The sequence below is a fragment of the Ornithorhynchus anatinus genome, chromosome 5 (assembly GCF_004115215.2).
Source record: "Ornithorhynchus anatinus isolate Pmale09 chromosome 5, mOrnAna1.pri.v4, whole genome shotgun sequence".
Lineage (NCBI taxonomy): Eukaryota > Metazoa > Chordata > Mammalia > Monotremata > Ornithorhynchidae > Ornithorhynchus > Ornithorhynchus anatinus.
In genome coordinates, this window is record NC_041732.1 from 82,504,592 (window position 1) to 82,532,588 (window position 27,997).

The 27,997-nt window shown below is 49.1% G+C and overlaps 1 protein-coding gene and 1 non-coding gene across 2 annotated transcripts; one reads left to right on the forward strand and one right to left on the reverse strand.

The window, feature by feature from the left end:
- Positions 1-11,497: 11,497 nt before the first annotated feature.
- Positions 11,498-27,893, reverse strand: TIMM21 (translocase of inner mitochondrial membrane 21). Its single transcript, XM_029066122.1, has 6 exons — positions 27,535-27,893; positions 19,234-19,296; positions 19,043-19,140; positions 17,348-17,421; positions 12,037-12,142; positions 11,498-11,932 (listed from the first exon to the last, which is right to left on the reverse strand). Exons 1-6 carry the CDS (start codon positions 27,812-27,814, stop codon positions 11,840-11,842), a joined length of 714 nt encoding a protein of 237 aa, XP_028921955.1. The 5' UTR covers positions 27,815-27,893; the 3' UTR covers positions 11,498-11,839.
- On the forward strand, positions 14,401-14,538 carry LOC114812544. The gene has a single exon (XR_003760195.1). It is a non-coding gene; the product is annotated as a small nucleolar RNA SNORA7 (small nucleolar RNA).
- Positions 27,894-27,997: the final 104 nt, after the last annotated feature.

The following is a 27,997-nucleotide window of genomic DNA, read 5'->3' on the forward strand; positions in this document are numbered from 1 at the left end:
AATCAATCAATCGTATTCATTCATTCAATAGTATTTATTGAGCGCTTACTTTGTGCAGAGCACTGTACTAAGCGCTTGGAATCTACAATCCGGCAACAGACAGAGACAATCCCTGCCCGTCGACGGGTTTACGGTCTAATCGGGGGAGACGGACGGACATAAACGAGACGGTTTAATCACGATAAAAGCTGGATTAGAGCCCAGCTCGTCTGACTTCCGGGACGAAAAAACAAACAAAACTAGAGTTTTGTAATGACTCGTTAGAGAAGAGGTGAGGAGCTGGGTCTTTATAGTAAGGGCGAGACGAAGACCTCTGCAAAGCCCCAGTATATTAATGTAGATATTTGTTAAGCGCCTACTATGTGCAGGGCACTGTTCTAAGCGCTGGGGGAGATACAGGGTAAACAGGTTGTCCCACGTGAGGCTCACAGTCTTCATCCCCGCTTTACAGATGAGGTCACTGAGGCACAGAGAAGTGAAGTGACTCGTCCAAGGTCACACGACTGACAAGTGGCAGAGCGGGGATTCGAACCCACCACCTCTGACTCCCAAGCCCATGCTCTTTCCACTGAGCCACGCTGCAGTATGACAAAGGGCACAATGAATGCAGCCGTCTTCCTCTCGCACCCGCTTCAGTCCCCAAGAGGTAACCACTTTGCCCCAGTTTTAGGGCAAAGTCCATCCTAAAGGAAGTGGTTAAGACAAATTGGGAGAGTCACTCCGTCGATCGTATTTATTAAGTACGCTCAGCTCTCCCATCACTTGTTTTTCACGGCATTTCGGGGCATTCGGACAACTTGAGTTGAACGAGATGTACATCCCCTCGATTCTATTTATTGCTATTGTTTTAATGAGCTGTTCTTCCCCTCGATTCTATTTATTGCCACTGTTCTTGTCTGCCCGTCTCCCCCGATGAGACCGTAAACCCGTCGAGGGGCAGGGACTGTCTCTATCTGTTACCGATTTGTACATCCAAGCGGCGCTTAGTACGGTGCTCTGCGCATGGTAAGCTTGGGAGCCCGAGGTCATGGGTTCGAATCCCGGCTCCGCTGCTTGCCAGCTGGGTGACTTTGGGCAAGTCACTTCACTTCTCTGGGCCTCAGTGACCTCATCTGGAAAACGGGGATTAAAAACCGTGAGCCCCACGTGGGACAACCTGTTCCCCTTGTATCCCACCAGCGCCTAGAACGGTGCTTTGCACATAGTAAGCGCTTAACAAATACCATTATTATTCCCCCTCTCCCTTCCCCTCAGCACTGTACTCGTCCGCTCAACTGTATATATTTTCATTCCCCTATTTATTTTGTTAATGAGATGTACATCACCTTGATTCCATTTATTGCTATTGTTTTAACGAGATGTTCATGCCCTCGATTCTATTTACTGCTGTTGTTTTTGGCCGTCCGTCTCCCCGGATTAGACCGTAAGCCCGTCGAAGGGCAGGGACTGTCTCTATCTGTTGCCGATTTGTACATTCCAAGCGCTTAGTACAGTGCTCTGCCCATAGTGAGCGCTCAATATATACTATTGAATGAACGAATGAATATTTACCGAGCGCTTACTGTGTGCAGAGCACTGTACTAAGCACTTGGGAAAGTACAATACAACAATGTATCAGACACGTTCTCTGCCCACAACGAGTTTACGTGTTGCTGCAGTAGGCACTGAGCCCGGGAATATCTTTGCGGTGTGGCTCTGTGGAAAGAGCCCGGGCTTGGGAGCCAGAGGTCATGGGTTCCAATCCCGGCTCTGCCACTTCTCAGCTGTGTGACTGTGGCCAAGTCACTTAACTTCTCTGTGCCTCAGTTCCCTCATCTGGAAAATGGGGATTAAGGCTGTGAGCCTCACGTGGGACAACCTGATTACCCTGGATCTACCCCAGGACTTAGAACAGTGCTCCGCACATAGTAAGCGCTTAACAAATACCAACATTATTATTTGTTGAGGGAAAGGAAATGAGTGCCACAGGAGGAAAGAACCCACCATCTACTTTTCATAGAGAAGCAGCGTGGCTCAGTGGAAAGAGCCCGATCTTGGGAGTCAGAGGTCATGGGTTCGAATCCCAGCTCCGCCACTTATCGCCAGTGTGACTTTATGCGAGTCACTTCACTTCTCTGTGCCCTCAGTTCCCTCATGTGGAAACTGGGTATGAAGACTGTGAGCCCCACGTGGGACAACCTGATTATCTTGTACCTCCCCCAAAGCTTAGAACAGTGCTTGGCACATAGTAAGTGCTTAACAAATGCCGTCATTATTATTATTATTAGATTATTATTATTAGACGGGAAGCGGGCCAAGTGCCCATTGCCAGCAGAAGAGCAATTCTTCCAGAAGGACACTAGAGAGAGCTTCACTCCAGCCACAGAAATCTTTCCTTTTTGGTGGCTGGATAATGTTGGGTTTTTAAATTTTTAACAATGAAGGGTTTTTTTTGTTGGTTTTTCCTTATTAATGATAAGAACTTATTATCATGTGTCAAGCAATGGGGTAGATACAGGTAATCACGTAGAACACACGGTGTAGCGGACAGAGCACGGGCCTGGGATGCAGAAGGTCATGGGTTCTAATTCCGGCTCTGCCCCTTGTCTGCCGTGTGACCTTGGGCAATTGATTTCACTTCTCTGTGCCTCAGTTACCTCATCTGTAAAATGGGGATTGAGACTGCGGGCCCCCGCATGGGACAGGGAGGGACAGTGTTCAACCTTATTTGCTTGTATACACTCCATCGCTTAGTACAGTATTCATTCATTCCCTGGCACATAGTAAGCGCTTAACAAATACCACGATTATTATTATTATTATTCTTATTAACACAGTCCCTATCCCACATAGAGTTCACAGTCTATTCATTCAAACCTGGCATTTAATAAGTGCTTAACAAATACCACAATTATTATTATTATTATTATTATTAACATAGTCCGAATCCCACATAGAGCTCACAGTCCATTCAGTATCTGGTATAAAATAAGTGCTTAACAAGTACCACAGTTTATTATTATTATTATTATTATTATTGTTGTTGTTTAATAAAACAGTCCCTATCCCACACAGAGCTCACAGTCTAATCAATCAGTGATATTTACTGAGCGCTTACTGTGTGCAGAGCACTATACTAAGCAGCGTGGCTCAGTGGAAAGAGCCCGGGCTTAGGAGTCAGAGGTCATGGGTTCCAATCCCGGCTCTGCCACTTGTCAGCTATGTGACTGTGGGCGAGTCACTTAACCTCTCTGTGCCTCAGTTACCTCATCTGTAAAACGTGGCGCAGTGGAAAGAGCACGGGCTTTGGAGTCAGGGCTCATGAGTTCGAATCCCAGCTCTGCCACTTGTCAGCTGTGTGACTGTGGGCGAGTCACTTAACTTCTCTGTGCCTCAGTTCCCTCATCTGTAAAATGGGGATGAAGACTGTGAGCCCCACGTGGGACAACCTGATTCCCCTGTGTCTACCCCAGCGCTTAGAACAGTGCTCTGCACATAGTAAGCGCTTAACAAATACCAACATTATTATTAAAATGGGGATGAAGACTGTGAGCCTCACGTGGGACAACCTGATGACCCTGTATCTACCCCAGCGCTTACAACAGTGCTCTGCACATAGTAAGCGCTTAACAAATACCAACACTGTTATTATTATTATCTCCCAAGTGCATAGTACAGTGCTCTTCACAGTGTAAACACTCAGTAGATACCATTGATGGTACCAGCTCCGCCACTTGTCAGCTGTGGGACTTCGGGCAAGTCACTTCACTTCTCTGTACCTCAGTGACCGCATCTGTAACATGGGGATTATGACTGTGAGTCCCACGGGGGCCAACCTGATTACCTGGTAGCTACCCCAGTGATAAGAACAGCGCTTGGCAGAGAGTATGCGCTTCACAAATATCATCCCTATTATTGATGAGGAGTAGGAAGAATGATTCACTCTTTGGAAGTGTGTAAACTCAGGTCATTAGAGGTCATTTCTCACATAGACAATTTAGTGAGGCGCGCCAGCCAGCCAGAATTTTACTTCAGGGAAGTAGAATCGCTTCGTCTCCTCTTCTCAGTGATGGGGTAACCGCCGCCCGGCCCCCACCACCTCCCTCGCTTCCCGTTCGCCTCGCTCCGGAACCCAGAACCTAGTCCCCGCCGACCGTGGCTCTACAGATGGTTCCTACCTTCGTCCAGGCCTCCTGTGCACCGGCCCCATCCCCCCATCCCCAAGGCCCTGACTCGCCCTCCCCTCTGCCCCACATGTAACTTTTCGTTTTTTTACCAGTCGCACCTTCCCCTGCTTGCCTTCCCTGAGGCTGTCACAGCATAGGGACCGTGCTGGGCCGGCAGGAGGACGGGAGTCTCTGTAACGGTCCCCCCGCCCCGTCCCAGCCTCTTCTCCCACGGGACCTTACTGTGTCCGCCGTGTAGCCGATATTGGAAGGTCCCGCGCAGACTTTCTCACCTATACGGCCCTCTACATTTCACCGGTGTTTTCTTCAATAGGCTCTGTGTGTACACACAGACACACAGAGAGAGTAACCTAAAGGTGAAGTAATGATAAAGTTCCGGGAATGAGTGGCTAGAGGACTGGTAGATGACCTCTAATCTTAAATGACCTCTAATCTGAACAAAAACAGCGAAGCAATGTTGCCTAGTGTCTGTCTCCGCCTCTAGACTGTAAGCTTGTTGAGGACGGGGAATCATGTGTGTGTTTGATTGTTGTGTTGTACTCTCCCCAGGCCATTTGGAAGAGCTGTGAACTTAATAACAGTGCTCTACACACAGTAAGTGCTCAATAAATACGCCTGACCGATTGACGTCACTCTGCTGCGTGGGTCACTTTTCTAAAAAAAAATAAATTCAGACCACATCTTTCCACTTCTCAAGAACCTCCGGTAGTTGCCCATCCACCTTCACATAAAATACAAACCCCTTCTCGTCTTCTTTAAAGGAGTCAATCAATGTGCCCCCTCCCACCGTACCTTAATTAACGTTGGTATTTGTAAAGCGCCTACTATGTGCAGAGCACTGTTCTAAGCGCTAGGGTAGATACAGGGTAATCGGGTTGTCCTACGTGAGGCTTGCAGTCTTAATCCCCATTTTACAGATGAGGTAACTGAGGCACAAAGAAGTGAAGTGACTTGCCCACAGTCACACAGCTGACAAGCGGTGGAGCCGGGATTCGAACCCATGACCTCTGACTCCCCTTTCCACTGAGCCACGCTGCTTCTCTTACTGATCTCCTACCACAGCCCAGCCACACACTCCGCTCCTCTAGCTCCAGCTCGTTTGCTATGCCTCAGTCCCGTCTATCTCACCGCCGACCCCTCTCCCACATCCTCCTTCTGGCCTAGAAATTCTTCCCCCTCCGTATTTGCCGGACCACCACCCTCCCCACCTTTATTCATCCATTCCTATTTATTGAGCGTCTACTGTGTGCAGAGCACTGTCATTAAGTTCTCAGCTCTCCAAATGGCCTTCCCCAGTTAAGCCCTTTCCCCACTTCCCCGTTCCGTTTCACGTATTCGCTTGGCTCTGTACCCTTTCAGCACGATTTCTAGACGGTGAGGCCCGTTGCTGGCTAGGGATTGTCTCTGGCTGTTGCCGAATTGTACTTTCCAACTGCTTAGTAGAGTGGTCTGCACACAGTAAGCGCTCAGTAAGTATGACTGGCTGAATGAATGTTCACCCCATCCTCCGCTCCACAGCACTTATAGACGTACCCGTAAATCATTTGTTTATATTGCTGTTTCTCTCCCCCTCTGATCTGTAAGCTCACTGTGGGCAGGGAATGTGTCGACCGACTTCCGTTACATCGTACTCTCCCATTTGCTCAGGACGCTGCTCCGCACCCAGCAAGTACTCAATAAATAATGATGGATCGATATAGTTCGTGGCCAGGTTATTAGGAGCAAAAGAGATGGAGGAAGGCAGGGGGTTGGAAGAGGGAGTTAAGCATCTGAAACAGGCTTCTTTAATGGCATTTGAAAAGTGCTTACTATGTGCCGGGCACTGTTCCAAGCCCTGGGGTAGATACAAAGTAATCGAGTTGGACACAGGCTTTGTCCCTCAAGGGGCTCACAGTCTTAATCCCCATTTTACAGATGAGATAACTGAGGCACGGAGAAAATGAAGTGACTTGCCCAGAGTCTTACAACACACTTGTGACAGAGCTGGGATCAGAACCCAGGTGCTTCTGACTCCCAGGCCCGTGCTCCATCCACTAGGACACGCTGCTTCTCCTGATTAAAGAGTTAATTCCTTTTAAATATAGGATGATAACCTTGTTTAATAAGTGTTTCTAGGGTTGCTTTTGCTTTTGAGGTTTGGATGTGATGTTACAAGGTTTTGGAATGTCTGTGTTACCTCTGGAATTTATGCAGCATAGACAGTCTTCCAAATTATTAAAGGTCTGGATAGATATAGGGCCATCAGTTATAGAAGCAAACAGTTTTCTGAACAGTGCACGTAAGCATGCTAGACAGATGAAAAAAATGCAATTAGCAAACAGTTTTCATTCATTCAATAGTATTTCATTCAATAGTATTTATTGAGCGCTTACTATGTGCAGGGCACTGTACTAAGCGCTTGGAATGTACAAATCGGTAACAGATAGAGACAATTCCTGCCCATTGACGGGCTTACAGTCTCATCGGGGAGGCAGACAAAAACAATAGCAATAAATAGAATCGAGGGGATGAACATCGCATTAAAACAATGGCAAATAAATAGAATCAAGGTGATGTACATCTCATTAACAAAATAAATAGGGTAATGAAAATATATACAGTTGAGCGGATGAGTACAGTACTGAGGGGAGGGGAAGGGAGAGGGGGAGAAGCAGAGGGAAAGGGGTGAAAAGAGGGTTTAGCTGAGGAGAGGTGAAGGGGGGTAGAGGGGGAGCAGAGGGAGCAGAGGGAAAAGGGGGAGCTCAGTGTGGGAAGGCCTCTTGGAGGAGGTGAGTTTTAAGTAGGGTTTTGAAGAGGGGAAGAGAATCAGTTTGGCGGAGGTGAGGAGGGAGGGCGTTCCAGGACCGCGCTAGGACGTGGCCCGGGGGTCGACGGCGGGATAGGCGAGACCGAGGGACGGTGAGGAGGTGGGCGGCGGAGGAGCGGAGCGTGCGGGGTGGGCGGTAGAAAGAAGGGAGGAGAGGTGGGAGGGGGCAAGGTGATGTAGAGCCTTGAAGCCTAGAGTGAGGAGTTTCTGTTTGGAGCGGAGGTTGATAGGCAACCACTGGAGGTGTTTAAGAAGGGGAGTGACATCCCCAGAGCGTTTCTGCAGGAAGATGAGCCGGGTGTATCTACCAACTCAATTGTATGACACTCTCCCAAGTGCTTAAGACATGTCATACAGCAAGGAATTGGCAAAGATTAGAACCCAGGTCCTCTGACGCGCTTGGGAGAATACAACGCAGCAATTTAAGAGAGACACACATCCCCCGCTCACAACAAGCTTATACTCTAGAGGTGGACACAGATATTAATACATATATAAATGAAATTACAGATACATCCATAAGTGCTGTGGGGCTGGGTGGGGGATGAATAAAGGGAGCAAGTCAGGGCGATGCAGAAGGGAGTGGAAGAAAAGGAAAAGAGGACTTAGGGAAGGCCTCTAGGAGATGTGCCTTCAATAAGGCTCTGAAGTTGGGGAGAATCATTGTCAGATACGAAGAGGGAGGGCGTTCCAGGCCAGAGGCAGGACGTCAATGAGAGGTTGGCAGCGAGATAGACGAGATCGAGGTACAGTGAGAAGGTTAGCGGAGTTCGGCGTGCGGGCTGGGCTGTAGTGGGAGGGTAGTGAGGTGAGGTAGGAGGGGGCAAGGTGATGGAGGGCTTTAAAGCCAAGGGCGAGGAGTTTCTGTTGATGTCGAGGTAGATGGGCAACCACTGGAGGTTCTTGAGGAGCGGGGCAACGTGGTCTGAACGTTTTTGTAGAAAACTGATCCGGCAGCAGAGTGAAAATATAGACTGGAGTGGAGAGAGACAGGAAGTTGGGAGGTCAGCAAGGAGACTGATCCAGTAATCAAGGCGGGATAAGAAAAGTGCTCGGGCTAATGTGGTAGCACTGTGGATGGAGAGGAGAGGATGGATTTTAGCGATACTGTGAAGGTTGAATCTGACAGGATTTAGTGATGGACTGTGGGTTGCATGAGAGAGAGGAGTCAAAGGCCCCTGTCCTCTCCCCCTCCCTTCAGGCTCGCATCTCCTCCCGCCTCCAGGACGTCTCCACCTGGATGTCGGCCCGCCACGTAAAACTCAACACGAGCAAGACTGAGCTCCTCATCTTCCCTCCCAAACCCGGTCCTCTCCCAGACTTCTCTATCACCGACCATCCTTCCCGTCTCTCGGGCCTGCGATCTCGGTGTCATCCTTGACTCGTCTCTCTCGTTCACCCCACGCATCCTATCCGTTACCGAGACCTGCCGGTTTCACCTTTACGATATCGCCAAGATCCGCCCTTTCCTCTCCACCCAAACGGCTACCTTACTGCTACGGGCTCTCGTTATATCCCGGCTAGACTACTGTGTCGGCCTTCTCTCTGACCTCCCTTCCTCCTCTCTCGCCCTGCTCCGGACTATTCTTCACTCCGCTGCCCGGCTCATCTTCCTGCAGAAACGATCAGGACATGTCACTCCCCTTCTTAAACAACTCCAGTGGCTGCCTATCAACCTCCGCTCCAAACAAAAACTCCGCACTCTAGGCTTCGAGGCTCTACATCACCTTGCCCCTTCCTACCTCTCCTCCCTTCTCCCTTTCTACCACCCACCCCGCACGCTCCGCTCCTCCGCCGCCCACATCCTCACCGTCCCTCGGTCTCGCCCATCCCGCCATCGACCCCCGGGCCACGTCCTCCCGCGGTCCCGGAACGCCCTCCCTCCTCACCTCCGCCAAACTGATTCTCTTCCCTTCTTCAAAACCCTACTTAAAACTCACCTCCTCCAAGAGGCCTTCCCAGACTGAGCTCCTCTTCTCCCTCTACTCCCTCTACCACCTCCCTTTCACCTCTCCGCAGCTAAACCCTCTTTTCCCCCCTTTCCCTCTGCTCCTCCCCCTCTCCCTTCCCATCCCCTCGGCACTGTACTCGTCCGCTCAACTGTATATATTTCCATTACCCTATTTATTTTGTTAATGAAATGTACATCGCCTCGATTCTATTTAGTTGCCATTGTTTTTACGAGATGTTCTTCCCCTCGACTCTATTTATTGCCATCGTTCTCGTCTGTCCGTCTCCCCCGATTAGACCGTAAGCCCGTCAAACGGCAGGGACTGCCTCTATGTGTTGCCGACTTGTTCATTCCAAGCGCTTAGTACAGTGCTCTGCACATAGTAAGCGCTCAATAAATACTATTGAATGAGTGAATGAATGGTTAACACCGAGGTTACGGGCTTGTGAGGCAGGAAGGATGGTGATGCCATCTCCGGTGATGGGAAAGGGGAAGGACAGGGTTTGGGGGGCAACATAAGGAGTTGTGATGGAGATGAAGTACGGACTGGACTTGGATGAGACAGGAGGCAGTTGCGATAGCCAAGGCGGGTTGGGTTAAGTGCCTGGATCGACACGGTAGTCGTCATTTGGACGGAGAGGGAAGCTTGGGTTTTAACAATTCGGTAAGGTAGAAGCGACAGGATTTGGTGAGAGATTGAATATGTGGGTTGTATGAGAGGAGTCTAGATGATGCCAAGGTCATGGGCTTGTGAGAGAGGGAAGGTAGTGCTATTTTCTGCAGTCAAGGCAAAAGAAGGGGAAGGACGGGGTTTGGGTAGGAAGATAAGTAGTTCTGTTTTGGACATGACTCTCCAGTCATTCCCCACTCCTCCCCCTTGACTCTTATCTTTCCCAGGAATGTCTCAAAAGATCTCCTGGCTCCTCTCAAAATCCACCCTCTGCCTTCTGACCTCATCCCTCTGCACCTTATCGAAATATTTAGCCTCTCCCTGACCTCCTTCTTCAGTGGTTCACTTCCCAATGGCTGCTAATTGATGATGTCGGTATTGGTTAAGCGTTTACTATGTGCAGAGCACTGTTCTAAGCGCTGGGGTAATCAGGTTGTCCCACATGAGGCTCACAGTCATAATCCCCATTTTACAGATGAGGAAACTGAGGCACAGAGAAGTGAAGTGACTTGCCCACAGTCACACAGCTAAGTGGCAGAGTCAGGATTTGAACCCCTGACCTCTGACTCCCAAGCCCGGCCTCTTTCCACTGAGCCACGTTTTGAAAGATCATCCCCTTCTTTTCCTGGACATTTTCCCCATAGTTCTACTGTTCTCCCCTACCTTCTTTTAAATAGTATTTATTAGTGCTTACTACGGGTCAAGCACTGTTCTAAGTGCTGGGGTTCATACTACCCTCCTTGGGGGGAGGAGGGTTGAGGGGGGGCTTGGGGTCTGACCTGTTGACTCTCGTGGAATGTGTGCGGTGTGTGTTTGTGTCTCCGGTTGAGCATGTCCTCCTGGGTCACCCTTGGCCCGTTTTCCTAGGTGCTTATGGGTGTAGAATTGGAGGTGGAGTGGGGTATGTTTGCGTGTGGGTTGTGTATGTACACCTACATTTGTGTATCCTGCTTTGAGCCACCCTCTCTCCTGGTTCCCAAGTGCCTATGGGCATATAAGTAGAGAATTTGAGAAGCAGTGTTGCTTAGTGGATAGAGCACAGGCCTGGGACTCAGAAGGACCTGGGTTCTAATCCTGGCTCCGCCACGTCTGCTATGCGACCTGGGGGAAGTCACGTAACTTCTCGGGGCCTCTGTTACCTCACCTGTAGAATAGGGATTACGAGTGTGAGCCACACTGGGGGACAGGGACTGCATCCCAGCTGATTAACTGGTCTCTACCCCAGTGCTTAGAAGAGTGCTTGCACTTAGGTAACAGGTACCATAATTATTATTATACAAATCGCTACTCCTTTCTGATCTCTTTCCGCCCAGGCCAGTTCTGCCTTTCCGTCACTCTCATTTTCCCATGAAAAGGCTGCCTATTCTTTGGGTGGGCCCAGTGTTTCAGGGGTGTTTTCTGAACTCACAGGGCCCCACTGCAGAAAGCGATTCCCCTCATTTCCCCCACTTGCCCTCCCTTGTGCCACACCTACTCACCTGGACTTATACCCCCTAAACATTTGATATCCGCCTTCGGCCTCACAGCGTGTATGTAGGCCCCCCTCTAGACCGTAAGGTCCTCGTGGACAGGGAACACGTCTACCAACTCCGTTGTACTGTATTTTCCCAAGCTCTCGGCCTTTCTGAGACCAAGGGAGAATGTCAGAGTGGCGGACCCAGGTTTGGAGGATAGGGATCAGAAAGGTGTCACCAGTTCTTAGCACAGCTAGACACGTGACACGTGGTCAATACCATGATTTTCACCTGGGATCTGGCTTCAAATTTAAACACACAAATAGCCAAATCAAAAATGGAACCAAAGGTGAGACAAATTGGATTTTGGCAGCATGTCCTTTACGTTCGTGATAAATTACTCTTGTTAATTCATGGCTGTAGTATAATGGGCACAAATGAAAAAAAAAATGAGCTTTTACAATTCATTTTCTTTATTTCTGTGACTAACCTTAAAAAAAAAAATCAAACCCTTACATTTTGGAAGATCTAGCTAGAGGCACTAAAGATATTGTCCATGACTAAAAATCCACTATAAGAAGAGTCTCTTTTTTTATGGCTTTTTGCTCCAAATCCTATTTCTTGCAGTCTGGTAGAACATCTCATTAGAACACTCCTGATTATGATGCAGACATTTTTCTTTCCTACTCAACTGATTTCCAGAGGGAGTGGATATGAGCAGTCGTACTGTGATACTGTGATTCCACCAGCCCTCAGTCCAAGGTATCGGGCCAGTTGGGTTTGCGAAAGCTCTTATCGGTTGTCTTCAATAATGATGGTTCTTCGAGGATAGGCATCGACATCCACAAAGATATAGCGATATTCGTATTTGCCGCTTTCAAGGTTCTGAAAACATACACAAAAACCCCGCAGGTTTCACAATGGGCAACTCCCCTGCAAGAACTTCAAAAGAGAAGTGGCTCGCTGACCCACAATACCCGTTCCATTACCTCTTTCATTTCAAGATGCACCGTTCCTTGCTTTCCTGGTTCTGATCCCTCAATGTAGAATTTCAGACGCATGCGTTTTGTTCCATCTTTTACATATTCCACATGACTGTAAAGAAAAAGTCTTTTTCTTTTCCCGCATATTTACTACCTCTAATGTTAGTTCACACATTTATTCCTTCCTTACCCTGGGTGAAGGAGTGTGCTGAGCGCTGGAGTAGATAAGAGACGATCTAATCAGATCAGGTATGGATAGGCCCTGTCCCGCAAGGAGGTCATAAATCAAGAGGAAGAACGGGCACTTATCGTATCCCCTTTAATCAATCATATTTATCGGGCGCTTACCGTGTGCAGAGCACTGTGCTATGCGCTTGGGAGAGTACAATATCACAGTATAACAGAGAGAGAGAGAAGCAGCATGGCTCAGTGGAAAGAGCCCGGCCTTGGGAGTCAGAGGTCATGGGTTCGTATCCCAGCTCTGCCACTTGTCAGCTGTGTGACTGTGGGCAAGTCACTTAACTTTTCTGTGCCTCAGTTACCTCATCTGTAAAATGGGGATTAAGACCGTAAGCCTCACGGGGGACAACCTGATTACCCTGTATCTACCCCAGCGATTAGAACAGTGCTCTGCACATAGTAAACGCTTAACAAATACCAACATTATTATTATTCCCTGCCCACGAACCTAGAGACTAGAGAAGCAGCGTGGATTAGTGGTCAGGGCATGGACCTATCTGCAGCGTTTCTACCCGGAAGAGGATTCCGTGATGTCCAGGCAAAATTCTCAGATTCCCGAGACTTTACTAGAGCCAGCTGTTAGCAAGAAATACCAACTTGGTACAACTCCAGTGGTTGCCTATCAACCTCCGCTCCAAACAAAAACTCCTCACTCTAGGCTTCAAGGCTCTCCATCACCTTGCCCCTTCCTACCTCTCCTCCCTTCTCTCTTTCTACCGCCCACCCCGCACGCTCCGCTCCTCCGCCGCCCACCTCCTCGCCGTCCCTCGGTCTCGCCCGTCCCGCCGTCGACCCCCGGGTCACGTCCTCCCGCGGTCCCGGAACGCCCTCCCTCCTCACCTCCGCCAAACTGATTCTCTTCCCCTTTTCAAAACCCTACTTAAAACTCACCTCCTCCAAGAGGCCTTCCCAGACTGAGCTCCTCTTCTCCCTCTACTCCCTCTACCACCTCCCCTTCACCTCTCCGCAGCTAAACCCTCTTTTCCCCCCTTTCCCTCTGCTCCTCCCCCTCTCCCTTCCCATCCCCTCGGCACTGTACTCGTCCGCTCAACTGTATATATTTCCATTACCCTATTTATTTTGTTAATGAAATGTACATCGCCTCGATTCTATTTAGTTGCCATTGTTTTTACGAGATGTTCTTCCCCTCGACTCTATTTATTGCCATCGTTCTCGTCTGTCCGTCTCCCCCGATTAGACCGTAAGCCCGTCAAACGGCAGGGACTGTCTCTATCTGTTGCCGACTTGTTCATTCCAAGCGCTTAGTACAGTGCTCTGCACATAGTAAGCGCTCAATAAATACTATTGAATGAACTTGGAATAATTTCTGAATGTGTAAAAAGAGGCACTCACTCTTGCAGGCTAGGTGGGATTACTTAAGCACAAGTGCCATCTAGTGTGTCTTTACTGAATTTTGGAGGATATGTTTATCAGATGAACTGAGAACTATTTTCAAGTTGGGCAAAAACGGCTCACTGACATTTCACCGCCCTATCAGTTCACGGGAGGCTCCGTCAAGTCAACACAAACAACGGGATGATGGGAGAGGGACAAGTGTTTGCTGGCTGAGTGTGTTTGTGTGTATATGTGTGTGTATGTGTGGGAGGGTGTTTACTTGGCAGCAGCTACTTCAAGCACCTGATGCCCAGGAAAATATCCCCTTGGAAAAAAACTGTTTGGTAGCATTGTGCCCTGTTTATCTATACAAGTTACGTCTGGGGGAAATTACGGAGAGGGCCAATTTCCTCTCATTAAGCCAGAACCAAGTTTATGAATTGCTTCACTTGTCGTGCCGGTGCCCCGAATTCCCATCCCTCCTCCTCCCCGAAGACAGTACTGGTTTCTAAGCCATAACTCTCCCCGGCAAGCACCACGAGCAAAGCGATGAATGGCAACGCCAGATAATTTCGTACGAACGGCATTTCCTGGCTTCTCTCATGTAGGAAGACATTCTCCTGCGAAGCCTCGTAATCAATCATTTAATAATATTTAGTGAGCACTGGGGTGCAGAGTGCCGTGTGATGCACAGTACAAGAGGATTAGAAGGCACAATCCCTGCCCTCAAAGAGGGCACAATCGAGCTCAAATAAAATACAAGTAGGAAGGAGGAAATGGAGAGAATTATACCACTGCCCCTCTAGGTCGCACCTGGAGAGTTTCCAGTACTCTACCGGTCTCGGCTACGGGAGGGAGAGTCAAGCAGAGGTCTCTCCGTTCCATTCCTAGCTTGGCCAGTGGCTAGCGAGCGGAAGGCAGTCTGCTACAAGTCAAGACTCACCTACGCTGGGCAGCGGCGGCATGGGAGTCAGGGGAGGAGGTTCGAGTTTACCGCGCGGAAGGCGGCAGTGGTAAGCCACCTCTGTATTTTTACCAGGAAAACCCTATGGATCCACTACCGGAACGACTGCAGATGGAGAGCGGGGCGTTCTGGGAGAGATGCGTCCGTGCTGCCGCCATGGGTCGGAAACGGCCGGACGGCATAAGACAAGACATGGGAGGTTGAGCGTACTTCAGCGCTTAAGTGGCACGAAAATGTTGAAGTGGCAGTTAGAGGGTGTGGTGGGGAATACAACTGTACAAGCAGCGTGGCTCAGTGGAAAGAGCCCGGGCTTGGGAGTCAGAGGTCGTGGGTTCTAATCCCCGCTCCACCACTTGTCTGCTGTGTGGCTTTGGGCAAATCACTTAACTTCTCGGTGCCTCAGTTACCTCATCTATAAAATGAGGATTAAAACTGTGAGCCCCATGTGGGACAACCTGATTACCTTGTACCCCCCCACCCGGCGCTTAGAACAGTGTTTTACACATAGTGAGCACTTAACAAATGCCATCATTATTATTGCCACTTGTCAGCTGTGTGACTTCTCTGTGCCTCAATTACCTCATCTGTAAAATGGGGTTAAGACTGTGAGTCTCACGTGGGACAACTTGATTACCCAATATCTACCCCAGCGCTCAGAACAGTGCTCTGCACATAGTAGGCGCTTAAATACCAATACTACTATTATTATTACTATAATTGGGAAGATGAGGGGACAAGTAGGAGGGAGAATGCTGACTGAAAGTCTTCAAGCCAAAAATCAGGAGTTTCTGCTTCGCGTGGAGAAGAATGATCAACCATTAGAGGTCTGTGAGGAATACGACGATACTTCTAGAATGATGCTGTAGAAAAATGATCTGGGCAGCAGAGTGAAGTGTGGTCTGGAGAGGGGAGAAATTAAAGGCTGGGAGATCAGTGAGGTGGGTGATGCAGTAGTCAAGTCAGGATATGATGAATGCCTGGACGGTGTAGTACGTTAGTAAGTGAATTTCTACGCTTCCACCCCAGATAAGAAAAAAAACAACACCCCAAAGCATCAATTACATAGTTCTCCTAAATCATTTGCTCATCTCCTTTAAGGCACCTCATGCTGCCTGTAGCAAAGATGCATATATTGTTTGAGGAGCATGATAAATGATCTTTCTGCAAAGATCTGTAAGCTGAATGAGGCAAAAGCCTATTCCCTGGGTTAAAAATCATGTTTTTGTTTTATTTCTGTATCATTCGGCTTCAGTTTAGAGCAGTTTAAAGGTAACTGTCTGAGACTGTGAGCCAACGAAGGGATAGGGCCCATGTCTAATTTCTATCTGTATATTCTTTCTCAGCGCCTGACGCAGTGGTCTGCACATGGTAGCACTCGATAAACACCACTAATTGATTGAACTCATTTTCCTTCCCCAACTCTGCCCTCTCTGCAACTTTCCCGTCACTGTTGACAACACGCTTATCCTGTCTCACGAGCCTGAAACCTTGGTATTGTCCTTGAAGCCTCTCTCCTTTATCCTGCACTTTAAGTCAGTCACGATCCTGTCGGTTCTATCTCCACAACATCTCCAGAACTCGCTCTCTCTCTAGTCAACTCTGCCACACTAGTTCAAGCACTTATATCCCACCTCGACCACTGCATCAGCTTCCCCCAGCTCCAGGCCACACTTCACTCTGCTGCCTGGATCATTTTTCTTAAAAACGTTCTGTGTATGTCCTCCCGCTCCTCATGTACCTCTAATGGTGGCTTATCCATCTCTGCATCAAGCAGAAGCTCCTCACCATTGGATTCAAGGAACTGAGTCAACATCTCTCCCACTTTGTTCATCTACAAGCTACTCGCTGAGCCTTTCCACCATGTCGACCCCTTCTCACATCCTACCTCCTGCGTGGAACTCTCTCGCCCTTTATAATTGACAGACCGGCCCTCTCTCCATCATCAAAACCTTACTAAAATCATATCTCCTCCCTGACTATACTCTGTTTTCCTTCCCCACCGCCTCACCTGTACACTTAGTTCCACCCTCTCAGCACTTAGGTACTCAATCCACCCCCGCGGCACTTACGTTCCATATCCTTCTTCTCGGTTATTTCCTCTACCTATAATTTATTTTAATGTCTGTCTCCCCCGCTAGGCTGTAAGCTCCCTCAGAGCGGGGATTATGTTTATCTACTCTTTTGTATTCTCCCAAGCATTTAGGACAGTGTTCCACAGGGAATAAAAGCTCAATAAATACCACTGATTGCCGGACAGAGGCAGAAGAGTGGCCTCGGCAACTCCCATCCTTCCACCCACTACCAAGGAATTGATGCTCCGCTCCCCTCGGGCACAAGGTGGGCAGAGGCTGCCTTAGTAACTTTTATAGCGTCGGGAAACTGTGGCGGTTCAGACCAAAACGTCCCCTCCAGTGCGGTGAGTAACACGAGAACGCTCTCCACCGCATGGTAATTTTTACTGTTGCATTTTCAAATTGGTGAATTTTAGCCTGTCATTTTAACCCTCCACTCTGTCCTGCCCCACCTCAGCTTGTGAGAACCCTCTGGGCCAAGGACTGGGTTTGAATCCATCTCTGTGTATTCTCCCCAGCGCTCAGTACAATGTTTCACCTGTTGTAAGTGCATACTGATATTATATTTATTGGACAAAAGGAAGATTAACTAGGAAGGCTACTGAGGGAGGATGTGAAATCCGCCTGGCTATTTTTTAGATAAAGATGTCTCCTCGGTGGTTTTGTTGTTCATCTGCCGTAATTATTTTGTGATTTATACGGGTACCTGACATGTTGTCTTCTACCCCGTCTTGTGGTCTCGCCATAACCTTTAATGGGCTCACCAAAAACACCTATTACCTATGAGAACAGAGATTACGTCTCAGTAAACGATTTATATTTTTTTCTCCAATGAAGCACACTTTTCAGGAGAAACCAGATAAGTCGTTAATGGAAATAAAATCTTTTATCTTCCAGAAAATGAAAACCATTGGAGAATTTCTGCCTCCTCTAGCGCATCTTACGATTTTCAGTCACGCCGCTATACGCCGTAACGTTTGCTTTATTACTTTTTGTTTGACTTCGCCTTGTGTCTACAGAGCGGGTCGTACTGAAATCGACACCATTTACAATTAAACCTGTGGTGGTTTCCCTGGGCAAATCTCTGGGCGCCCGGAACTCTTCACCAGAGGAAACCGGTCACCTGGGAAAGCTGCATTACCTTATTCAGGCCACGACGTTGCCATTAGGGTACTTGAGGAAATGGCAGCGTCAATCCAACTCACCCAGGGGCCGACCTTACTTCCAGGAAGTCGCTTAGGCACTTGGGGAATCTGTCTCTCTCAAAATGGACCATTCAAGGATTAAGTTCCGGTGAACTGGACTCTGCATCCCCAGTAGGGGACGGTCAATGGCTCTCACCATGTACAATGGCACCACCAGTACGTCTGCGCACGTGCCAGAGCTCCAGGTATATCTGCAGTGGAGGTACAAACATCTCCACGAGAGAGTCCCCAAAGGGGACCCGCTAGAGAATGATGCACGTGTCCCACATTCTAGAGGACGTGTTCTCCAGCTGCTTTCACAAAACACGATCCCGACCGTGGGCCGGTTCGCTGGGCGGGCTCTCCGGTTGGCCACCGGCCTGGAACTGAGGGCTTGGCTCCCGGAGGCCGCTCAGCTACGTAGATAAGAATGAGGACGCGGGGCTCTCTCCTCACCGTTCACATCCCGAGAGCGGCCTCTGACTGTGTATTTGCTTTCCAAACAGTGGAATGCTCTTCGGCTCTTTAAGAGGACAATCTGACTTGAATGCGGTGCCCTGGACCACTGGGCTCCTTCATGGAGCTGGAAATTTTCCCCTTCAGTCTGCTTTGCGATTAAGGCAGCAAACACTTACATGTCACGTCTTGGGTCACTCCAAGGACAAGCATTCCAGGCAGAGAAAATGAGAATTCCATTGTTAATAACATCACTCCCAACCTCCTTGAATTTATTTTGCTGATTCCTTTGGAAAAGTGTGCTACAAGAGCACAACTTATGGGCCGGGAGGACGATAGCCTTGACATCCCTACTTTGAAACAAAGGCACTAACTGGATTGCAACTGAACAAAGAACAAATAGCCAGCTAGTCAAAACCCGAGATCAGCTGGGAGCTGCCCTCCGTCATGGCGTAGTGGATAGAGCACAGGCCCAGGAGACAGGAGGTCATGGGTTCTAATCCTTGTCTGCTTTGTGACCACGGGCAAGTCACTTCACTTCTCTGTGCCGCGGTGACCTCATCTGTAGAATGGGGACTGAGACTGTGAGCCCCGTATGGGACAGGGACTGTGTCCAACCCAATTTGCTTGTATCCACCCCGGCGCTTAGTACAGTGCCTGCCACAGAGTAAGCACTTAACAAATACCATGATTAGTATTATTATTTCTCCATACAGCATTTTACCTCGTTATTTCCTGTTAACACAACCGTAAAAACTAACCTCTGGATGAGCTCTGCATTTTTCTAGGGCATCGCCATAGATCTTACTAGGACTGGATGAAGAGAAAAGTTCTTTGAAAATCACATAGAACAAGCCACCTAAGATCAAAGGAAAACCAATTGAAAATCAAATCGGCTCGCGTTGCGCCAAGCAAAGAAAAGGTTCGGCTAATGGACTTGTGGCGTGGTAACCTGTGACGCTGATTCCAACGAGCACCACTATCAGATAGGTAAAATCCCTTCCAGCTTCTTTCACTGTAACAAGAGAAAACAAAACAAAATTACACACGTTCCAAATAAATACTGAGTTCTGTTTTTGGGAAAGTGCAAATAGGGAAGCCGTCGTAAAGACCGTTTCCCCCCCCCTTTCCATATCGGTCTGAAGTGACTCCTTTTGGCCGGTGATTTCAGAATCAGGGCTGCACGTACTGAAGCCCGTGCCCAGCGTTAGACCCGTCGCACGACCCGAGACACAGATGACATCACGTTTACCACAGCGTGACGCCATCGTGACAGAACAGCCAACTGGGGAGGCAAGGCCCAGTGGCCTCCTGTCTAGGGGTGGGAGAACACGGGAGCATCCTGGCAGTGACCAAGTGGTACTTCCTGAGGAGCGTATACTCCCTGCACGTTCCTTATTCAAGTGGTATCTGTTAGGTGCTTTATGATGTAACGGGCACCGAATTAAGCGCGGGGGTAGATATGAGATAACCAGGTAGGACACAGTCCATGTCCCACATGGGGCTCACGCCTAATTTGCTCATCTGCTTAATTTCCAGTCTGCAGAAGAGGGAACTGAGGCACAGAGAAGTTACGCGACTTTCCCGAGGTCCCGGAGCGGACGAATGGCGGAGCCGGGACTGGAACCCAGATCCTTCTGACTCGCAGGCCTGTGCTCTATGCTCTAAGCCATCCTGCTCACTTCTCCCCATGACTTACTCTTCCAAAACCAAAGCAGGCCATGGGTGTAGGAGGCAGAGAGTAAGACGGACCCCCGGCAGCGCGGCGACACGCTCACAAACACACACGTGCCCGTCAGAAATCTCCCCAGCAGAGGCAGGTTCTTCTCCTCCACGGAGATTTCTGCCTTTCCATTTTACCTCATCCCCAAACTGCTTCAATCCCAAGCCCGCTTTTCCCTCCTATTTATTCCCTACCTCTTTTAATGACCGTCCAAGATTTCAACGAGATCCCTCGTGGAGGGACTGAGATGAAGAGCTAGGGGGCAGGATGGGGATGAGCACGTATTTGTTTCCATTTCTGGTGCTTCTCTGGTCTGCCTACATTTAAAACTCTGAGTTTATACAATAGTCTGCCAGAGCCCTAGCTCCAGTGCAGAATGAACAGGGTTTGGGTTGGGGACAGTAAGGAAAAGAGGTTGGGGTCTCTCACTGCTGCTACCCAGCCCCCCAATGGTTGGCACAGTCTATCGGAAAGAGCGCGAGAATGGAAGGCGGGAGAACTGGTTTGAGTCGCAATGCCGCCACCAGCCGACTGTCAGACTGGGCAAGCCACTGGGCCTCAGTTTCCTCACCTGTAAAACGGGAATAAGATACTGAGCCCCAGGGTAGAGCACATTTTATGTGCTTAATGAATGTCAAAATTATTATTGTAACCACACTCCCGGCCCCGGGGCACACATATGCTACCTGGTGAATCCTAGGTCTGTACAGGAAGGGTGCCGTGATGCCAAGCTCCACCCTCACCTGTCCCGACCAAGCTGCCACAGAGAGGGAAAGCTGGAAGGGGCCATGGGGGAGTTTTGGAGGGAAAAGTCCTACATTTCCTTATGGAAGGAGCAGGGGTCTGAGAGGCTGAGGACTCGGATTCTAATCCCAACACTGGTACTTGCCTACTGTGTGACCTAGGGCCAAGTCGCTTGTCTGTACCTCGATTCTCCCATCTATAAAATGAGGACTAAATACCCATTTGCCCTCCTACTTAAACTGTGAGCTCCACATGGAACGGGGACTACATCTGACCTGATTATCTTGTACCTCCCCCAGTGCTTACTACAGTGCTTGGCACATAACGTTTTAACAAGTATCACAATGGTTATTATAATACTAATAATTATTACTAGGGTATTTGTTAAACGCTATGTGCCAAGCACTGTTCTAAGCGCTGGGGCAGACATAAGGTAGTCAAGCTGTCCCAGGTGGGGCCCACAGTCTTAATCCCCATTTTACAGATGAGGTAACTGAGGCCCAGAGAAGTGAAGTGACTTTCCCGAGGTCACACAGCAGACAAGTAGCGGAGCTGGGACTAGAACCCATAAATTTCTGACTCCCAGGCCCGTGCTCTATCCATTAATAATGATGATAATAATAATGTTGGTATTTGTTAAGTGCTTATTCCGTGCACTGTTCTAAGTGCTAGGGTAGATACAGGGGAATGAGGTCGCCCCACGTGAGGCTCACAGTCTTCATCCCCATTTTACAGATGAGGGAACTGAGGCACAGAGAAGTGAAGTGACTTGCCCACCATGGTGCTTCTCAATCTGACAATTATTTGAGCAGAGAGGAAACGATGACTGATAACGGAGGACTGAATAGTAAGACAACCGAAAGCAAAGCTGAATGGAAACCACTCTCCCCAACCAAAATAAAGCGAGGAAAATTACAAAACCTTACCTATCCAGAGCACGGTAGGAGGAAAGGATTGGGGGATGAGAATAAGTGAGACTGGAGAAGAGTAGGAAGAAAAAGAGAAAGCGTGTAGAAATTTTTGAAAAAAGATAGACTAAAAGACAGCCAAGGTAAAGAGGGTGAAACTCCACATTGTTTAGAAGACAGATCTACCCTAGGGGATTGTGAGTGGGTTAGGAGGGGAGGGATGAGTCAATCAAGCAACGTACTCTGTGCAGAGCACTTTGCTAAGTGGTAGGCAAGTCACTTCTCTGTAACTCAAGTTTCCTCATCTTAAAAATGAGGACTAAAACCCTCTCCCCCTCCGACGTACACTATGAACCCCTGTGGGACAGAGACTGTGTCTACCAACTCAGTTATGTTGTACTCTCCCAAGCGCTTAGTACAGTAGTTTGCACACAGTAAGCGCTCAATAAATACGATTGACAGATTGATCTGATTATCTTGCACAGTAGTGAAAAGACCCGATCCCTGCCCCCAAGAAGTTTACAGCATAGCAGCTAAGCAAAAATGTGAGACCAAAAGAGGCAAGAAAGTCATTCAACAACAATAATAATTAATAATATTTGTATAAAAACTGCTTGCAGAGAAATAAACTAAACAACAAAAGTTAAAACAGAAAACGGAAGGGAGAAATCACTATAAAAAGTGGAAAGGTGGAATAGGACACCAAAGTGGGGACCGGAAAGAACGGTGTCCCTATCAGCCATGCTGAGTGGGGGCTAATTAACGCCCCCCACAACCCCCAAAATGTAGATTGGATTGATACATTTTAGTGCCCGGAAATTTCTTTTGCATTATCTATTGCTTGAAATACCCCAGCTCTTTTGTTGCACAGATATCTCCTAATGATAAGAAAATTGGAATATTGTATCAGGTTCATATAATGGCATATCTGATAGTCACTATAACTGCTCAGCAATATTAGAAGAAGCAAGAAAAATCTGTTAATGAATGTGTGCCTTTATAGCAAGCTTCAGGTCCCAGGAAAACATCAATCCAAATTGGGACTGATGGCACTGAACCCAGGAAGCGGTGTGGCCTAGTGGAAAGAGCACGGGCCTGGGAGGTCATGCGTTCTAATCCCGCCACGGCCACTTATCAGCTGTGTGACCTTGGGCAAGTCACTTAACTTCTAGGTGCCTCAGTTACCTCATCTGCAAAATGTGGATTAAGACTGTGAGCCCCACGTGGAACAACCTGATTACCTTGTTACCCCCCCCCCCCAGTGCTTAGAACAGTGCTTGGCACATAGTAAGCGCTTAACAAATGCCATCATTATGATTATTTGATTATTCACTTGGCTGGGCCTCAGTTCCCTCATCTTCAAAATGGGATTCAGTACCCTTCTCCCTCCTACTTACCCTGTGAGCCCCATGTGGGACCTGATTATGCCGTATCTACTCCAGCACTTAATTAGTAGAGTGCTTGGCCCCGAGCAAATGTTTAACAAATACTATTGTTATTATTATAATGAAAAAGGAAATCAGCCAGCCAAATTTATGTAGTGTCATTCCCATGTTTGCAATAAATTAATAGTAGATCTAATATGAACATCAAGCCTACTGAACTCTTTGGGCTGCATTTTTGCTTTATAAAAAAGGGCCAAGCTTGAGATTCTGGGGCCTTCACCCAGGAAGTGCTGTGGATGACGGGGAAGCGCCTGGTTTGCTGTCTCAGCTCCCCACTGCCTTAGATCCCACCACTGTAAACTCACCCTGGGGCTTGGGACTGTGACAACACGATTGGAAAAATGGGATTTAAGTGCTTACTACGTGCCTGACCCTATACTAAGTGCTGGGATAGACAGAATGTTGGACACAGTCCGTAGTCCACGTGGGGCTCACGGTCTTAATCACATTTTTACGGATATGGTAATTGAGAGAGAAGTTGAGTGAGTGGCCTGAGTTCACGCAGTGAGCACACGGGTGGAGTTGGAATTAGAACCCAAGTCCTCCGACTCCCAGGCTCTTTCCACTAGGCCACGCTGCGTCCCGTGGTCGCTTTCTGTTTTCGAGCACGATACCTCCGTAGGAGGAGCCGGAGACTTGTCTCATCCGCTACCCTATACAGTTGTTCCCTGGCCTATTTTACCGGATATATTTTCAATAAAAGTAGAGACACTGCATTGGATAATTTGTGAAAAAGATGAACTAGTTTTTTTTTCCTTATTTCAATACAGCATAATCCTATCTGATCTTACTCTTCATTTTAGAATTAGGTCACCGTCAGATCAGATAGAACCAAACCTGGACACAATTTTGATCCATATATCTAGCTACAAATCCAGATGACTCTCCTAACTTGGCTGAGAAGTTTCACCAGAAGATGGAAAGGAGGTAAGCTCTTTGTGGGCAGGGAATGTGTCTATCCACTGTTAACTGTAATAATTATAATATGTAATAATATAATGGTATTTGTTCAGCACTTACCACGTGCCAGGCGGTGTGCTAAGTATTGGGGCGAATGCAAGCAAATCGGGTCCGACACAGTCCCTGTCCCATGTGGCCCTCATGGTCTTAATCCCCATTTTACAGAGGAGGTAGCTGAGGCACAGAGAAGTTAGGTGACTTGCCCAAGGTCACACAGCAGACAAGTGGTGGAGCCGGCATCATAACCCATGGCCTTCTGACTCCCAGACCCATGCTTTATCCACTAAGCCATGCTGCCTGGACTCTCCCAAGTGCTAAGCACAGTGCTCTGCACATTTTAAGTGCTCAACAAATACCACTGATTGAGGTCTTGCGATACGTGCCTATGAATGTAAATCATCTGGACAACAAATATATAAAACCAGACCGAGAGCTGGAAAAAAAAGTCCATTTTATCTGCATTTGCGACCTAGTGGAAAGTGCGTGGGGCTGGCAAGCAGGAGACCAATTCCTGGTCCCGGCTCCTCCTGACCTGCTGTGTAACCACGGCGAAATCACTCAATCTCTCTGGGCCTCAGTTTCCCTAATGGTAATATCAACCACCTATTTTCCCTCCCTCTTAGATTGGGAGTCCCACATGGGATGGGGGCCGTGTCTGACCTGACCCGATCGGAGAAGTCAGCATGGCGTAGTGGATAGAGCCCGGGCCTGGGAGTCAGAAGATCATGGGTTCCAATCCCAGCTCTGCCACTTGTGTTGTGTGTGGCCTCGGGCAAGTCGCTTCACTTCTCTGGGCCTCAGTTACTTCAACTGTAAAATGGGGATTAAGATTGTGAGCCCTGTGCAGGACAGGGACTTTTTCCAATCTGATTTGTCTGTAATCACTCCGGTGCTTAGTACAGTGCTTGGCACCTGGTAAGTGCTTAAATACCATGACTATTATTCTCTTGTACCTATCCCTGTGCACCTATCCATGTCAAAAGGGCTAAATACCAGTTATATACAATAAGCACCACTAATGATTTGCAGAGTCTAAATCCTTGTGATTTTCAAGAGAGACCAAAATAAATTAGATGACTCATTCCCATAGTTACTTTCACTCCCGATTCTTAATGTGTTTCAGTGTTTTTAGTTTCACCGTGAAGCAGAGTGGACAAGGGGGAAAGGCTCAGAAAAGGAAGACGGGAGGACCTGGGCTCTAATCCCTGCTCTGCGATGGTGCCTCAGTTTCCCCATCTGTAAAACGGGGATTCAACACGTGTCATCCTTCTCCAACTACGACCCTCGTGTGGGTCTGGTCTCCATATATCTCCCCCTTGGCTTGGCCCACTGCAAGCGCTTAACAAATACCACGATTACTATTATTATTACTCCATGACCAAAGGGCTGTTTCGTCCTAAAGGCCGTTGAATGTGCACGGAGGAAGCTCTGAACCTAACGTTAAACCAAAAATATATAAGCTCGTTGCGGGCAGGGTACACGTCTACCAGCCCTGCTGTACTGTCATCTCCCAAACGCTTAGTACTGTGCTGTACACGCAGTAAGCGCTCGATAAATACCATGGTGTGGTTGATTTATTGCAGGCCCGCTCATTCAATCGTATTTTTCGAGCGCTTACTCTGTGCCGGACACTGTACTAAGTGTTGGCTCTCTATCACCTTGCCCCCTTCTCTCCTTCTACAGCCCACTCCGTACACTCCCCTCCTCTGTCGCTAACCTCACCGTGCCTCCTTCATTCATTCAATCGTATTTATTGAGCACTTACTGTGCACAGAGCACTGTACTAAGCACTTGGAATGTACAATTTGGCAACAGATAGAAACCATCCCTGCCCAACACCGGGCTCACAGTTGAAAATGGGGAGACCACCCTGTCCCGCCACTGACTCCTGGCCCACGTCCTACCTCTGACCTGGAATGCCCACCCTCTTCACATCAGCCAAACCAGCTCTCTTCCCCTCTTCAAAGCCCTACTGAGAGCTCACCTCCTCCAGGAGGCCTTCCTAGGCTGAGCCCTATTCCCTCTGCTCCTCCTCCCCATTCCCCCTACTCCCTCCCTCTGCTCTACCCCCTTCCCCTCCCCACAGCACTAGTGTCTACTTGTATATATTATTTATTACTCTATTTTATTAATGATATATGCATATCTATGATCCTATTTATCTATTTTGATGGTATTGATGCCTACTTGTTTTGCTGTCTCCCCCTTTTAGACTGTGGGCCCGTTGTTGGGCAGGGATTGTCTCTGTGGCCGAATTGTCCATTCCAAGGGCTTAGTACAGCGCTCTGCAGAGTAAGCGCTCAATAAATACGACTGAATGAATCTATTTTGATGGGATACCTGACTCCTTGTTTTCTTTTGCTGTCTCCCCCATTTAGACTGTGAGCCTGTTGTTGGGCAGGGGTTGCCTCTATCTGTTGCCGAATTGTCCATTCCCAGTGCTTAGTACAGCGCTCTGCTCACAGTCAGCACTCAATAAATACAACTGAATGAATGAATCTATTTGGATCGTATTGATGCCTGACTCCTTGTTTTGCTGTCTCCCCCATTTAGACTGTGCGCCCGTTGTTGGGCAGGGGTTGCCTCTGTTGCCAAAGTGTCCATTCCAAGCACTTAGTACAGCGCTCTGCTCACAGTCGGTGCTCAATAAATACGACTTAATGAATCTATTTGGATGGTATTGATGCCTGACTCCTCGTTTTGTTTTGCTGTCTGTCTGCTCCATTGGGACCCCGAGCCCGTTGTTGGGCAGGGAATGGCTCTATCTGTGGCCGAACTGTCCATTCCAAGCGCTTAGTCCAGTGCTCCGCACATAGAAAGGGCTCAATAAATAGGGCTGAATGAATGAATCTATTTGGATGGTATTGATGCCTGACTCTCTGTTGTCTGTCTCCTCCGTTTAGACTGTGAGCCCGTGGTTGGGCAGGGATTGCCTCTATCTGTGGCCAAACTGTCCATTCCAAGGGATCGGTACCAGCGCTCTGCACACAGTCAGCGCTCAATAAATACGACTGAATCTATCTGGATGGTATTGATGCCTGACTCCTGGTTTCGTCGTCCGTCTCCCCCGTTTGGCCTATGCGCCCGTTGCTGGGCAGGGATGGTCTCTCTCTGGGGCCGAACCGTCCATTCCAAAGGCTCGGCACAGCGCTCTGCTCACAGTCAGCGCTCAATAAATACGACTGAATGAATCTATCTGGATGGTATTGATGCCTGACTCCTTGTTTCGTCGTCCGTCTCCCCGGTTTGGCCTGTGCGGCCGCTGCTGGGCAGGGATGGTCTCTCTCTGGGGCTCGGCACGGCGCCCTGCACACGGTCAGCGCTCCATCAACACGATGAGACGAATGCGAGGAGAATAAACGGGGGGCTCCCCGGCCCACAAGGAGTTTCAGTTCTGGGGGGGGGTGGAGGGGAAGGGGAGTGGGTGCCCAGGTGGGAGGGTGTCCGCCCGCCCTCCCTTGGGGGGCCGTTACCTTGCTGGGCGGGGGTGAGGGGGGTGGTGGGCAGCGGCCCTCGGGGGTCCCGGCCCTCGGTGGCGGCGGCTCTCCGGGGGACCAGCAGGACCGGCCGGCCGGGGCCCAGGCCCCCTCCCGGGCCCTGACTCCAAACTGCCCACGGCCCCGGCCTCGCCCCGGCTGGAGGTCGGCCTGCCGGCGGGGACGGCCACGGCCGCTTCCCCGCGGCCCCGAGCAGCCGGTCGGCCGCCCCCAGGACTGGCCACAGCGCCCGGGGCAGCAGGCCCACCCGCGCCATTGACAACACCGCCGCCCCGCTGCTTGTCGGGAAAGCCGGCCCGGGGGCCGCCACCAGCCCCGCCTGAAGACGCCGCTTCTGCGCCTGCGCCGCGGCGGGCGGGCGGGCGGGAGGGAGGGAGGGAGGGAGGGGGGGGGGACGAGCCGCGCCCCACCCACGTGACTCCTGGCCGGAGAGCGGCCG

Bases quoted from the DNA above. Each gene is read 5' to 3' on its own strand.
- TIMM21 (XM_029066122.1), bottom strand. From the start codon at position 27,814: ATGGCGCGGGTGGGCCTGCTGCCCCGGGCGCTGTGGCCAGTCCTGGGG. The intron at 19,297-27,534 runs GTAACGGCCCCC...CTCTTGTTACAG, and splicing joins CCTCACCCCCGCCCAGCAAG to TGAAAGAAGCTGGAAGGGAT. The intron at 12,143-17,347 runs GTACCCGTATAA...TTTTCTTTACAG, and splicing joins GGTAGAAGACAACATGTCAG to TCATGTGGAATATGTAAAAG.